General features: G+C 42.6%; 1 protein-coding gene across 2 annotated transcripts in view; it reads right to left on the bottom strand.

Annotated features, from left to right (window-relative positions):
- GMDS (GDP-mannose 4,6-dehydratase) overlaps nt 1-14,902 on the bottom strand; it is a 643,170-nt gene extending 628,268 nt beyond the window's left edge. For both annotated transcript variants that reach the window (XR_013533842.1, XM_002746279.5), the window contains exon 1: nt 14,608-14,902. Coding sequence is in view for 1 of the 2 variants with exons in the window: in XM_002746279.5 (XP_002746325.1) it covers nt 14,608-14,709 (102 nt within the window). In the remaining variant the exon portion in view is untranslated. The remainder of the gene's footprint in view (nt 1-14,607) is intronic.
- Between the last annotated feature and the right edge of the window lie 8 nt (nt 14,903-14,910).

Here is a 14,910-nt window from a genome sequence, read left to right as displayed (position 1 = left end):
TATAATAACGATCTGGCAATAGTATAAACTTTTCGTAATGTTTAATAGGTTAAAAACTACATGTTCAAACATCAGTAAATATTAAAAGACAACTCAATGGAAAAAAAATACCATATAAGTTTAAATAATCCAAACTTATTAAATTAATCAAAATAGCAAAACAGATAAGGGATCAAATAAAAAACCACTGTTGTCCACAAAAAAGCTGAAAGAAACAAAGGGGGACGTCAATACTTGGTCAACTCTTCCTATTTCTCCTTTTCAAGGTTTATATTTAAATGTAGAAAAGCAAAACTTTACAAAAATCTAGTATGTATTACTACTTCCCCTGAAAAACAACCCCCAAAATCTTCCCATCCACCTTGAGAAATTCACTTAATGCATTTTGCATTTTCTCCCCCGCCTCCCACCCTATCACCCCCGTTCCTCCCACTATATACCTGGGTTTGACCAACTCACAAAAACAGCAGGATGCCTAAGTCAACATTAGAAGGAGAGAGGTCAAGAAAGAGTGCCTGGCCGAAACAACAAGGTCTGTCACCACCCAGAAGCTCCCCAAAACTTGATTTTCAGTTTCAAGTTCCCAAGTTAAACCTGCAACAACACAATGATGATTTGAATATTCCTTCCAAGCACACTCAGAGACTAGGGAGAGCTGCAGAAACAGAGCTGTAAGGATTCCCTGGGGATCTTGACTCCTAGCTTCTGGAGCATATTCTTTGTGAGGTATGAAAAACACCTAAGGGCTGGGCACAGTGGCTCACACATGTGATCCCAGTAGTTTGGGAGGCCAAGGTATGCAGATGGCTTGAGCTCACAAGTTTGAGACCAGCCTGGGCAACATGATGAAACCTCATTTCTACAAAAAGAAAAAAAATTAGCCAGATATGGTAGTGCCCACCCGAAGGGGGCTGAAGTGGGAGGATGGCTTGAGCCCAGGAGGCGGAGGTTGCAGTGAGCTGAAATGGTGCCACTGCTTTTCAGCCTGGACAACAGAGCCAAACCTTGTCTCAAAAAAAAAAAAAAAAAAAGCCTAAGGAATTTGCCTAGAATGCCAAAAGAAGTGGTTAAAAATGAAATCTAAAACAACCAACAAACGAATGCTTACCAAGCACCTTTTATGGTGCTCAATATCAAATGGGTACCAGGAAGGATAAGTAGTATAAAGTACAGTAACTCCAAATTATTCCAGACAGCCCTGGTTTCCAACATTCAGTTCCACTCTAGATAATTTATATATGAGACAACGTGTGTCCTACTTAGAGCCCAGAAAAAAAATGATCACCCCAGGTTCAACACTTTATCCTTATCCCCAAGAAATTCATATTTCAGTCCCGAGCAAATGAAATCAGATAAATGAATTTATTTTCATTTCAGAATCAGAACAAACAAAATTGGACAAATGAAACCTTTTTAATAGTATTCAGTAAGTGGTTCCCAAATGTACTCTATGGACCAGTACCAATCCATGACACATTTTTAACCCATTCTTTAGCAAAATTTAAAAAAAAAAAAGGAAATGAGAAAAAGTAGTTTGCATAGCTAAAAGTATATAATTTTGTGAATGTTCTTTATTCTGGGAGTATGTCCTTCTTACATTTTAGTGTATATGAGGTTTTTTTTTTAATTACTATGATAGCAGACAGGAATTTGCTATTCCTAAGATTCTTACTTTCAAAATAACCTAACCATCATATATCAATCTCAAGTTTTTACCAGTCTATGTGAAATTTAAAACTCCATGACCTACTGACATTCAGGATTTTTACTCATTCATTCTCCTAGACCCCAAAATGGGGTACAACAGGAAACACCTTATCCTTAATTCCTGATGCCACTTTTAAAACATCACACCACAACTATCTTTGTTTTCAGCACTTATCACCCATGAGATTTACTTACACCACTCTAACCAAAATCACAACCTCACTTGTGTGATCTACCATTCACATCCACCTTCACGTTTCTTAGAGGACTTCAAAACTGGTTTGTCATCTCTCTGTCTACCATCATCTATATCATCACTTTCTATCCTCGTTCAGATAGGAAGTCATAGAAACCAATCTGCAGCTAATTGAATCAGAAATCTATGAAAGCTACAGTGTTGAAAAAGATGACTGAGAGGCTTCATGACAAGAAACAGCACCCAAAATTACACTTCAGAACAGCTCCCTGGAGAACAGCACTGTAGTGACAGAGATGGCATCTCTGTAGCATCAGCACCGGTGCCAGACTGAATGCTCATGCCCATCTCAGGCCTCTGGATGCCTGAGACCTTCTCCATTCATCCTCTTCCATAACCACACTACTCCCTTCCTCCATTGGCTTATCCCCTGACTGCATAGAAGCCCATTTCCCCTCCATCACAAATAACAGAAACCTTTCATAGATCTAAGGAATAGGGAAAAACATACAAGACAGAATGTAAATTTGTGTTTCGAGGGGCTGAGAAAGGAAGGGATGGGCTTTCCTTTGGGAGAGATGAAAAAAACTTCTGGAACTATAGTGGTCAAGATGGCACAACACTGTAAATGCACTAAATGTCACTAATGATAAATCGTACATTGTGTGTTACCGCCAAAACAACAACAAAAACATCTCTGGCCTCCCTCCAATTTCACGATATTACTCAGTATTTTCGTTCTCTCTCTTCTCCCCTCCTTCCCTAGCTTACTTTTCTTCCAAGACTGAAATGCAAACATTTTCCTCCTTCTCACTCTCATTCCTTCTGTTTCCAGATTCTCCCATTTGGAGATACCATCTACACTCAGTAGCAATTCAACGATCCACCCTAAGGAAGAGAGCTCTACAGCATATCTTAGAAAACTTCAGTGAAGAGCCAGATAGTAAATATTTCAAGCTTTCAAAGCCACATGGTCTCTGTTGCAGCCAGAAACAATAAATAAACAGACAGGTGTGTCTATGCTCTAATAAACCTTTATTTACAAAAACGGGGAAGGGGAGAATAAAACAAAACAAAAACAGAGTCGGCCATGGTGGCTCACACCTGTAATCCCAGCACTCTGGGAGGCCGAGAAGGGCAGATCACTTGAGGTCAGAAGTTCTAGACCAGCCTGGCCAGCAAGGCAAAACCCCAACTCTACTAAAAATACAAAAATTAGCCAGGCATGGTGGCAGGCACCTGTAGTCCCAGCTACTCAGGAGGCTGAGGCATGAGAACCGCCTGAACCTGGGAGGCACAAGCTGCAGTGAGTAGAGATCATGCCACTGCACTCCAGCCTGGGCAACAGAGGGAGACTCTGTCTCAAAAACAAAATAAAAAAACAAAAAACTAACAGGAGGCAAATGGACTTGGTCTAAGGGAAACAGTTTGTCGATCCTGCTCTAAAGTATGATACATTGTACATCTACATTCCCTTTCCTTCTTATATGCAGTATGTTTTCTCTAGGATTTCTGAGGATGTATGAACTCCAAATATCATTCAAATTCAACAAACATATATTGAGAGTCCACCATATTCCAGATACTGCACTAGGGATACAGTAGTAAAATACAGTCTTGTCCTCGTGGATATATACAAACTGAATGTCACTGGTACCAATCATAAAAATAAACACAACAAACAAAACAAAAACCCTTACTTCTCCTGATTTCCTCAATCCAACAATCCAATCCATAGTTAAGTTCTTTTATTCTCCCCTCACAGCTTTCTTATTCCTTCCTATCCAGCATATGAGGCTTCACCAAGAACAAGCAATTCCTTCTGTACAAAAAGCAAACTCTCTCCAATAAAATATGCAGATTTCTAGATATTTCAATAACATCAAAATTCATGAAAATCAAAACAAGATCCTATTGGGAGGCCGAGGCGGGTGAATCACCCGAGGCCAGGAGTCCAAGACCAGCCTGGCCAACATGGTAAAACCCCATCTCTACTAAAAATACAAAAAGTTAGCTGGCCGTGGTAGCAGGCACCTGTAATCCCAGCTACTCATGAGGCTGAAGCAGGAGAACTGCTTGAACCCGGGAGGTGGAGGTTGCAGTGAGCTGAGATTGCGCCACTGCACTCCAGCCACGATCACGCCACTGCACTCCAGCCTGGCACCTGGCAACAGAGCGAGACTCTGTCTCAAAACAAAAAAACAAAAAAAAATCCTAGCAAACTTACAAGCAAATTTGAAAAGAGGCCCTATTAGTACATGGTAGACACTAGAGAAACATTTTCAAAAATGATAGGAGTAATCTCTAGATGAAGGTATGAGAGATTACATTAGGTACAATCTTGAAGGGAAAAAAGAGAAAGCACTGAAATTAATAAAAGAAGTTTTAGTCACTCAGTGAGTAAATTAAAAACAAGTGATGATATGTGCAAACAAAGAGGCCAGATGAGGAAGGAAAGGTTTTAGCCAACTGAGTTAGAATTATCCCCTTAGGGGTGATGAAGATACAGGCATATTCTTCTAAAGGGCTGGAAAAATGTCCTTCTGAGCTAGGTTCTTCAGGCCAACTGAGACTAATCTAACAGATTAAACTTCCTAAATGTTTCCACAAAGGCAAACCTACTATACTTCCCACATCTATACATATAGGGAAATATAAAATGCCTCCCCCAGGGACAATGTCCATTCATTCCTTCCATACTAAGCACCCAAATCCAGGCCTTAGTTCCATTTTGTTCTTCAAGCAAAAAGAAAACAAATACAAAGCTCAAGCTCACCATAGACTGAATGGAGAAATAAGAGGAAAACTGGGACCAGGCATGGTAGCTCCCACCTGTAATATCAGCACTTGGAGAGGCTGAAGTGGGAGGATTACTTGAGCCCAGGAGTTTGAGACCAGCACAGCAAGACCCCATCTAAACAACAACAACAACAACAAATACAAAAATTAGCCAGATGTGGTGGTGTGCACCTATGATGCCAGCTTCTCAGGAGGCTGAGGCCAAAAAATTGCTTCGGCCCAGGAGATTGAGGCTCCAGTGAGATGTGTTTGCACCACTGCACTCTAGCCTGGGCAAGACCCTGTCTTGGAAAAAAAAAGAGGAAAATTGGTCTGTGTTGTCCTGGTGAGCTTCAGGAACAAGACAAACAGTGCTGGGAGCCAGTTCTCTATGGGTTTCTCCTGTTTCTGCATATCTTATGAGCAGATTGCACTGACAGCTTTCATCAGCTGTAGAGGACATCTGTGGACAGCATTTTAAGATAGCAATAGTGTTTCTCTCTGGAGCAGATGAAAGATTTGTTTGCTATGCAGAATAATAAAAATAATGCCTCCCTCAAAGCAAAGGCTGGGTAGGTTTACTAGTTCCCTTATAAAAAATTGGGATTTCCCAATCTCAGGTTTTCTCAACTGTGGTGCATACCCACTGCATGGGCAACATCCACCTAGACCCAGCCAGCCACCATGTTGCCCACAGGAGAATACTATACAAACAGAGCTGCCAGAAACGTGAAGTTCATACTGCCTGCTGTGCTTTGAGTAATAAAGTCCTTTGTCTCTAACCCAGAAGTGCTGTGTCTTCTGCCATCATCCATGGACTTATAGGAGGAAGTTAACTTGTTAGCCTGCAAGTAAGGTAAAATCTCAGGCCTCCCTCAATTCTTCACAAACAGGGTTCCCTCTGTCTTTCTCCTCGACTGGGTTTACTCCAACAGGCACATATTCCACACTTGCATTTGGACCTGCGGGTCTCTTGCAACAAAGCCTCCATTTGAATGATTCCACTGTAAACTACAATAAATATGTTAATCCATATTGATCACCAAAAAATACTACCAGTGTCTGCATATACCTGCAAAATTCTAATTCATCATTTTTAAAGAACAGATGTAAAAATATAGTTTGAATAAGCAACACTAAAACGCTAACTTCTTTTGTGAAAAGTTATACAAATACAGTACTCTTCTAAGAAACATAGCAAAATCATGTTTTGATTTTAAAATATTCCTAAAGGTGCCAATTAGAGGCTTTTCCACTCAGCCTTAAGGAACATATTTCTGTTAAACATGATCAAGCAATTCATTTCATATTACAATCAAACCCAAAATTCAAGCATAATATATATATATATAACCTGATCAAGCTTTGATGGTTCATTTTCCCAGGTCTAATTAGTCGGTATAAAGAAATATTTTCTATAAATCCCTAAATACCTTTACTTTTTTTTCCTTTTACACTTAAAAGAACTTAGTGAACTTAGTATGAAGATCTGAGAAAGGATTCCCCTAAAATCACATGTGGTAAATTGTTTAAAAGGCACGGCATGAACAGTCTGAAACAAATGAGGTAAATACCCTTCAGCAAACAACGTCACTACATATAAAATCTTCTAACCTCAATTGTACATAACTCAGCTCTACATAAGTGAATGCTAAAATAATATCCTGGAAAGCTGAGTCATTTCAATGACTAAATTTATATAAACAATTAGGTTACTACTTATGGCAAGTCACAAGATTTTGGCAGGAAAATTGCTTACTGGCTTGCCAAAGACTAGGTTTGGCACACTGGTGTCCCACTGCCAAGAACATTACTGATAATTAGCTTTCTATAGAATTATCTTTCAGACATGTTTTACTCATTCATTTCCTATACAATAAGCTTATATAGGAATGGTTAGTGCAACTGTGCACCTTACTTCTGGAAATGTGGGATTCCCAAAATTCCTCAAGAAAGGAAGAAAAGCATGACAAATTGTAAATTGGATGGTTTTTTTTTTTTTTTTTTTGAGACAAAGTCTTGCTCTGTCGCCCAGGCTATAGTACAATGGTGCGATCTCGGCTCACTGCAATCTCTGCCACCCAGGTTCAAGCGATTCTCCTGCCTCAGCCTCCCGAGTACCTGAGATTACAGGCACCCACCACCATGCCCAGCTAATTTTTGTATTTTTAGTAGAGATGGGGTTTCTCCATGTTGACCAGGATGGTCTCAAACTCCTCATGACCTCAGGAGTTTGAGACTACCCACCTTGGCCTCCCAAAGTGCTGGGATTACAGGCATGAGCCACCACACCTAGCCTGGAAGTATCTTTAACAAGGTTTTGGCATTAGGAAATGCAAATAATCAACAAATAAATAAGGGAGAAAAACAGAAGAAAACTGAAGTATACTAGGAATAGCCTGGTTAATGGCAATCATGAAACTAAAGAGAAAGTGATAGTTTTCATGCCTTATAAATGAGAACTACAGAAAGTTCTGGGGGACAGGGACGAAGACTGGCTAAGCGTACAACACAGCAGCATGGCCACCCTTAGGACTTGCCGACTCTACAGCAGTCACCTCTATAGTCCAAGTCATTTTAAGACAGAGGCTAGGTGAAGTGGCTCACACCTGTATTATCAGCACTTAGGAGGCCAAGGCCAGAGGATTGCTTGAGGCCAGGAGTTCAAGACTAGCCTGTTCAGCTGGTGAGATCCTGTCTCTACAAGAAAAAGAAAAAAATTAGCCAGGCATGGTGGCACAAACCTCTAATCCCAGCTACCAGTGAGGCTGAGGCAGGAGGATCACCTGAGCCCAGGAGTTCAAGGCTGCAATGAGCTATGATTGCACCACTGTACTTCAAACTCCAGAGGAACAAAATAATTCACTATCTTCCCCCAGGAAACTGATTTTCCTTCCCAGTGATTGCATTTCTGGCCATAGTGATACCATCCAACCTGTCTCCAAAAGGTGTTTGCATCCTTGATCTCACATCCTTTAACTACAGGAGCCAGTGTTTCTGCTTCCATCCTTTTACTACTCGCATCCATCCTACATATCCCTAACTGCATTCCCAAGCATTCTCCATCCTTCTCTCATTCCTTCCCATTATGAGAACTTATACATAATAAATAATAATAACTATCACTTCATAAACAATATATGCCAGGAACAATGATAGGCCTTATTATAATATAATCATCATTTCTAATCCACACATCAATTTGTAATGTGGGCATAATTAACTCCATTTTTCTACCCAAGAAAAACCCAAGAATTTAAAAATCTTTCCTCTATCCTAATTTCTCTGCTTTGTTCATTACACATTATATGCATGTACCAAAATATTACACATAAATATGTACAATTATGTACCAGTTAAAAAAAAATTGTTCCTCACCAAAACATCATTTCATTCATTTGGTATGTCCAACAAAGATGGACATCTCAGATTTTTCACTCTACCCTTACAAATTCTGACAACATACAACTCATATGAGTTTCTTCTTAGTTTATACACCTAATTTAAAATTCAGTAAAGTTAAGAGTTCATTGGTTTCATTTAAAAAAAAAAAAATTATCCTGGCCAGCTACAGTGGCTCATGCCTGTAATCCCAGCACTTTGGGAGGCTAAGGTGGGCAGACCACTTAAGGCCAAGAGTTCAAGAACAGCCTGGTCAACATGGCAAAATGCCATCTCTACTAAAAATACAAAAATTAGATGGGCATGGTGATGCATGCCTGTAATCCCAGCTACTCGGGAGGCTGAGGCACGAGAATCATTTGAACCCAGGAAACAGAGGTTGTGTGAGTGAGATCGCACCGCTGCACTTCAGCCTGGGTAACAAAGTGAAACTGTCTCAAAAAAAAAAACAAAAAAAAAGAAATCCTATTGGCTTTATGTCTAAAACTAAAATCAAATCACTGCACTGCTTAAATATAAAGATAATTGTATAATTTCTTTACGTAAGCATAATCAATTATAGGTCAGCATGCAATCCAAATATCACACCACTGTAGACTAGAAGCAGACCTTAGGGAAAACCAGGTAACCATTTCACTTGACAAGTTAAGGCTATACAATTAATTGGCATCAAAACCCAACCTCTGATTCTCAGTCCAGACTTCTTTCAATTAATCACATGTAACAGTCTTTGATTAAGCAGGACAGTACTCAAGACATCTCTCTCACCTCCAATAATGCCAACCCTTTTATCCCCGGACTGCAAATCTCAGCAAGGAAGATTTAGAGTGGAAGTCACTGCCTACAATCCTCTTATATGAGAAGATAAGACCAGCTCCCAGATCTGCTTTGCACAGTCTTGAAAGACTCACTGGACATCAAATCTGTTGGCCTCCTAGTACTTTATAGGCTGCGGTTGATTCCAAATACTACAGAACTTTCTGCTCCTAGATGACAGATTCCCCATGCAAAGCAAGGCTAAACAGTAATACCTCCCACATTCAACTTCCTTTCCTAAAAGTCAAGAAATCTTTTATTATTCTCTTAACACTGTGGAGGGAAGGTCCATTCCAGTAACGAGGCAAAGGCTACTACTATGTGCAGACTTATTTCCTATTTGGTAAGAATTACTATTCCAACCTGGCAGAAAAGATAAGTAATTTACCCAAAGCCAGTGCAGCTCAGAAAGAGCTAAGCAGTAATTCAAACACCTGTGATCCCAGCTACTCGATAGGCTAAGGCACTTGAACCTGCAAGGTAGAGGTTGCAGTGAACCGAGATCGTGTCACTCCACTCCAGCTGGACTGGACGACAGAGTAAGACTCTGTCTCAAAAAAAACAGGAAAAAGAAAAAGAAAACCTCCTCATAGAAGCACTCTGTTGCTTCAACAAATATACTTTGAACAAAATGTAACACTCTTTGAACAGTACCTGGCATAAACTAAATGCTCAATACTTGTTAATTATTTTAATCTACCATAATAATTATCACCATCATCACACCACTAGAGTATCATTGTAGGAAGGTGGTAATTTAGTCTGTTGCATTTGCTGTTTAAAGTGCATTACTTGTAGAACTGGTAGCAAAATGAGAAACAGATCAGAAAACTTTTAAAAATCTGCAGCCTGGCCACTTGGTAGTAAAGAAAGAGCATTTTTCAGGAAAGAAATCCAATGGTGCTGAGGAGCAACCACTTGCTAAAGAGATTAGCTCGGACAAAAGGGAGCCAGGTGCTAACAGTCAGAACAATGGGGAAAGGCCTGAAGGCATCTCAGACTCTATGAGGCTGCCTCTCCCAACAGAGGCCCAGAGACCTAGGAGGACAGAATGGTTTTGGGAGAGAGGCCCAGGGTATAGCTGACATGGAACACCTCAAGGAACCCTGGAACGTCCTGAATGCTGCTCCAACATCCTGGTTGCCGCAGTCACAGAAGGTGAAACAGCCCCAGATACTACCTCGTCTGCTGCAACAGAGGGTACAAGTTGTAAGCCCTGGTGGCTTCCACATGGTGTTGAGTCTGCAGGAGCCCAGAATACAAGAGTGGTACAAGCTTGGCAGTGTCCACCTAGAATTTCAGAGGATTGAAATTGGAAAGCATAGATGTCCAGGCAGAAGCCCTTCAGAGAGACGACTCTACTAATGCAATGCCCAGAAAATACTGGGGCTAGATCCCCTACAGACAGTCCCCACTGGGGCATTGCTCCAAATCTCAGAAAAGCAGAGCTACCAGCATCATGAAACCTAGCAGGAAAAGCCACAGACATTAGACTCCACCCCACAAGAGCAGCAACATGGGCTACATCCAGCAAAGCCATGGGAATGGGGCTGACCAAGACCTTGGGATCCCACTCCTCAAACCAGTGTGCCCAAGGATGCAGGACATGGAGTCAAAGGAGAGTATTCTGGAACTTTAAGATCTTATGTCTGCCCTACTTGCATGGGGCCTGTTACCTCTTTCCTTTGGCTTATTCCCCCTTTTTGGAATGGGAATGTCTACCCAGTAACTGTACAACCATTGTATCCTGGAAAATATTTGTTTTTGGTTGTATAGCCTCATAGCTAGAAGGAACTTGCTTTGAGTTTCAGATGAGACTTTGAACTTTTAAGTTGGTGCTGGAACAAGAATTTTAGGAACTACTGGAATTGTATTTTGCATGTGAGAAAGATGAGTCTATTTTGCATGTGAGAAGGATGAGATCTGGGGGTCAGGGGTGAAATGCTACAGTTTGGATGTGTGACCCCTCCAAATCTCATGCTGAAATTTAATCCCCAATGTTGGAGGTGGGGAATTAACAGGAGGTGTCACTCACAGTAATGAGCTGTTGGTTAAAAAGAGCCAGAGCTGTTGGTTAAAAAGAGCCAGAGCTGTTGGTTAAAAAGAGCCTGGCACCCCACCCCCCATCCCACCCCTTGCTTCCTCTCTTACCATGTAATCTCTGCATACACCAGCTCCGTAAGTAGAAGCAGCCTAAAGCTTTCAGCCGAAGCAGATGCTGGTGCCATGCTTCTTGTACAGCCTTCAGAACCATGAGCCAAATAAACCTCTTTTCTTTATAAATTACCCAGCCTCGGGTATTCCTTTAGAAGAACACAAATGGACTAAGACAACCTTCACATCTTAATATCTGTAGCGGCATCAAAACAAGCCTTGCACACTGCAGACATGCAGTGAAAATGTGTTCTGCTAATGGGAAAAGTAAGTCAACACTTTTGAAACACCACTAGATGAAGGCATGTAGGAGGTAATAGGCTGAAAATGAGATTTCTACCTTAAAGCAGTTTATAATCTCAAAACCAAAGATATGTAAATCACTTATACAATCAACAAGGATTGCATGTAAATACAAAGGAAGTTCATGGAATGGCTGCATTTGTCAGGATTTGGCTGAGAACACTGAGGCTTTCAGTTAAGTTAAAAGGAGTAAGACTTGTGAGGCCATTCAGCCACAAATAATTACTCCAAAGAGGTACAAGGCAATAGTACCCAAAGAACAGCAAGAACATCTCCAAGAGTGCAGTAAAGAACAGCATCATTAGCCAGTGGAGGTGAGCTTTTAAAAGTGGCTGGCAAAGGGCCTGGAGACAGTAATACAAAGCCAGAGCCTGAGCTTCCTTAAAGCCTATTTAATAAGGTTCCCACTCTGGAAAAAGAGTGTGTCAAGAATAGATGGGAGGGGAAGGCTAGAATAAGAAGCCTGACGATACATACTAGAGATAACACAGCAGACAGAACACGCTGCTGTCTGCACTATTCTCAAGTGGGAATTTGGGACAACCCATTCAAAAGCCCATCTTGGCACAAATGCCATGATAGCCCTAAGTGCCAAAGCAGTGGCAAGTGAATCTGAAACCTCTTCTTAGAGTAAGACTATTTATTTCTCTCCGTCTCATAAGACTTACCACAGTCTGTGTAACAAAACGACTTAGAGCAACTGCTGAGATCTGGGTTCAGCTCTCAGTTCTGACACTCATTAGATGTATGACCTCAGGGAACATACTTAACCTTACTTAGCCAGTGATAATTATTATACCTGCCTCTTAGGTAGGGATATGCAAAATGCTTAGCAGAGTGAATAGCTCAGTAAGTTCTCAGCCAATATCAAGAAAACATACAATAAGATATGGATTTTCAGACCCCTTGCATTAACACCATATTGCCCCAGAGATCCTTGATACTCAAGTTGGGAGTCACTGTCCTGAAATACAAATAAAAAACATAGAAGAGCAGTAAATTCTATCTGCAAGTGTTTATGTGTTTATTTGGCACTGTGCTAGGGGATACAGAAACCAATGCAACAGCAAATGAGGAGACAATGCAGAGGGCAGATGCTGGAGGGAAGAAAGAAACACTGGGGCAGAGAATAAAATGAGCCTGAAAGCCAGGCAGGTGTTTAAAGTTGGAAATGAAGTGAGGAACCAAAAAATTCTGGTCAGGGAGAGGTCTGCTGAGTGTGGTGCTTCAGGTAGACACCCATGACAGCCTGCAGGACAAACTAGAGTGGGGGCCCACTTCCACACCTTTCTGGCCACTCATTTCCAGCCAAATGACTCCTCTTAAAAGTGAAAATTAGGTTCCATTTCTAATCTTCATTGATTCATACTGCTGGTCACATAAATTGGCATAAGCCACACCAATGCAGCACATTAACATCTTAACTAGTTTCTTGACAATACTAATATCAAATCCGTACTTTCCAGATATTATGTAAACTTAGTAAACATTTGCACTTTAGGTCCAGTCTGACAAAATGGAAAAAAGGGAATAATCTGCCGAAAGGAAGGGAGAAGACAATATGCGGGCCCTGACATGTCTTACTGCCTCAATTCAAGGATTCAATTTCTCAGCCTCAGATCCTTGCCCTACCCACCTCTCTTACTAGTTTTCAAACTCCTGTCTATCATGATGGCCCGAAGCATGGTAAGATGCATGAATAACCAGCAATAAGTCAGATATTCAATAGTTGAAATTGTACAATATTCTGTGACTGTGCATCTGGCCAATTTCAACTTCTCCTTCTATCTTTTTTTCTTTTTTGTTGAGGCAAGGTCTCATTCTGTTGCCCCAGGCTGGAGTACAATGGTGCCATCATTGCTCATTGCAGGCTTAAACTCCTGGACTCAAATGATCCTCCTGCCTCAACCTCCTGAGTAGCTAGAAATACAGGTCAGCACCAACATGCCTGCCTAATTTATTTTTTTGTAGAGACAACGTCTCAATATGTTGCTGAGGCTGGTCTCAAACTCCTGACCTCACCTCAAGCAATCAATCCTTCCACCTCTGCCTACCAAAGTGTTGAGATTTCAGGTATGAGCCACAGCCTTCTGTCCGCTTAGCCTTTTCCAACACTAGAGAACTTTGAGAGCAGTTTCAATATTAAGTGGACACTTCCCAGCAGTTTAACCTCAGACAAATCAAACTCCCATGCCTCGGTTTCCACATCTGGAGAGATAATAAAACTACCTCCTCAAAGAGTTTATAAGAACTAAATGAGTTAATATTGGTCAAGCGACTGAAATGTGATAGACACAATATGCATTAGCTATTATCATCATCTTTATTTCAGCGCTATAGTGGCCACCACCTGGAGATATCCAGGGGAACACATCACATTTGTTTCTACGGCGTTATGTGGGCATGATTACTTCCTGACCACTGAATCTAAAACAGCACATCTTGATAAGGCACAGTGGTAGGGTCCTATCTACTGCAACACCTCTGAGAGATGACTCTCACAAACCAGCCATGCTTAGCCTGAGACATTCTGGAGACCTCCTCTTGATTACCTCACTCGAGGAACTTATTCCTTTGGAAATGGAACCTAGCCTCACTTTTGGACCACTATGTCTCATACACTTCCAAAGTGAACCTGAACCTCAGAAGTTCCAGTGATTTTTTAAAGCTTTTTAAGTTCTTTTTCCTAAATATGTCGTAGCGGGGAACTCCCCAGCACTACTTTCTTTTTTGTTCTCTTTTCTGTCAGAAAATCCAGTGATAGGGAACGAAACCAGCAAGGCACCCTTTTTTCTGCTTCCCAAACACCAGCAGGTGAGCAAGCGCCCCTTGAGCTGACATATATCAAGAAGATCCCACCCGCAAGTTGACTGATCACCGCTTCTTTTCCCTTCCCGGCACCAGGACCTGCGAAGCACGAAATGGGCTTGGAGGCGGCGACGACGTGGTCACCTGAGAGGCAGGTGAGAGCGGGAGGTCCGGCCTGAGTGTGAGGGCGACATCCCGGGTGGCACATACGCTCACAGCCCCCAGAGGAAAACCAGAGGCACCCGATGCACCCAGCACACCCTATATGCAGCACACTACCCGCACCGCACCTTCCGTCCCACCTCCGGGCAGCAGACCCCTTCCGGGACGCCCAGAGGGCTGTTCCTGGACACACCGCAGCCCGCGTGGAGCTGCGCGTAGACAGAGCACGCGTGCCCAGGCGGCCTCGGCCGCCGCGCCCGCGCCCCCGCCCCCGCACTCACCTGGCCGGTGATGCCGGTTATGAGCGCCACGTTCCTGGGCTTGCCCATCTCGCCGTCCCCGGATCCCCGGGCGCTGGGGAAGCGTGCTGACGCGTGTGCCATGTCCCGCGGCGGGCGTGCGGTCGGCAGCAGGGCGGAGCGCGGCGGAGGGCAGGCGCGGCACCGGCGGGGACACGGGGGTGTGCCGTGAGAGGCGCCTCGCCAGGCTGCGGGCAGGGAGGGAGAGGGGACCGCGCGGCCGGCGGCCACAATCTGACAGGGGCGCACGGGAGGCCGCGCGGGGAGGGCCGGGGGCGGGCCGAG

Source organism: Callithrix jacchus, chromosome 4, assembly GCF_049354715.1.
Source record: "Callithrix jacchus isolate 240 chromosome 4, calJac240_pri, whole genome shotgun sequence".
Classification (NCBI taxonomy): Eukaryota; Metazoa; Chordata; class Mammalia; order Primates; family Cebidae; genus Callithrix; species Callithrix jacchus.
The sequence above is the reverse complement of the archived record's forward strand: the minus strand, read 5'-3'. Positions and strand labels throughout refer to the sequence as shown.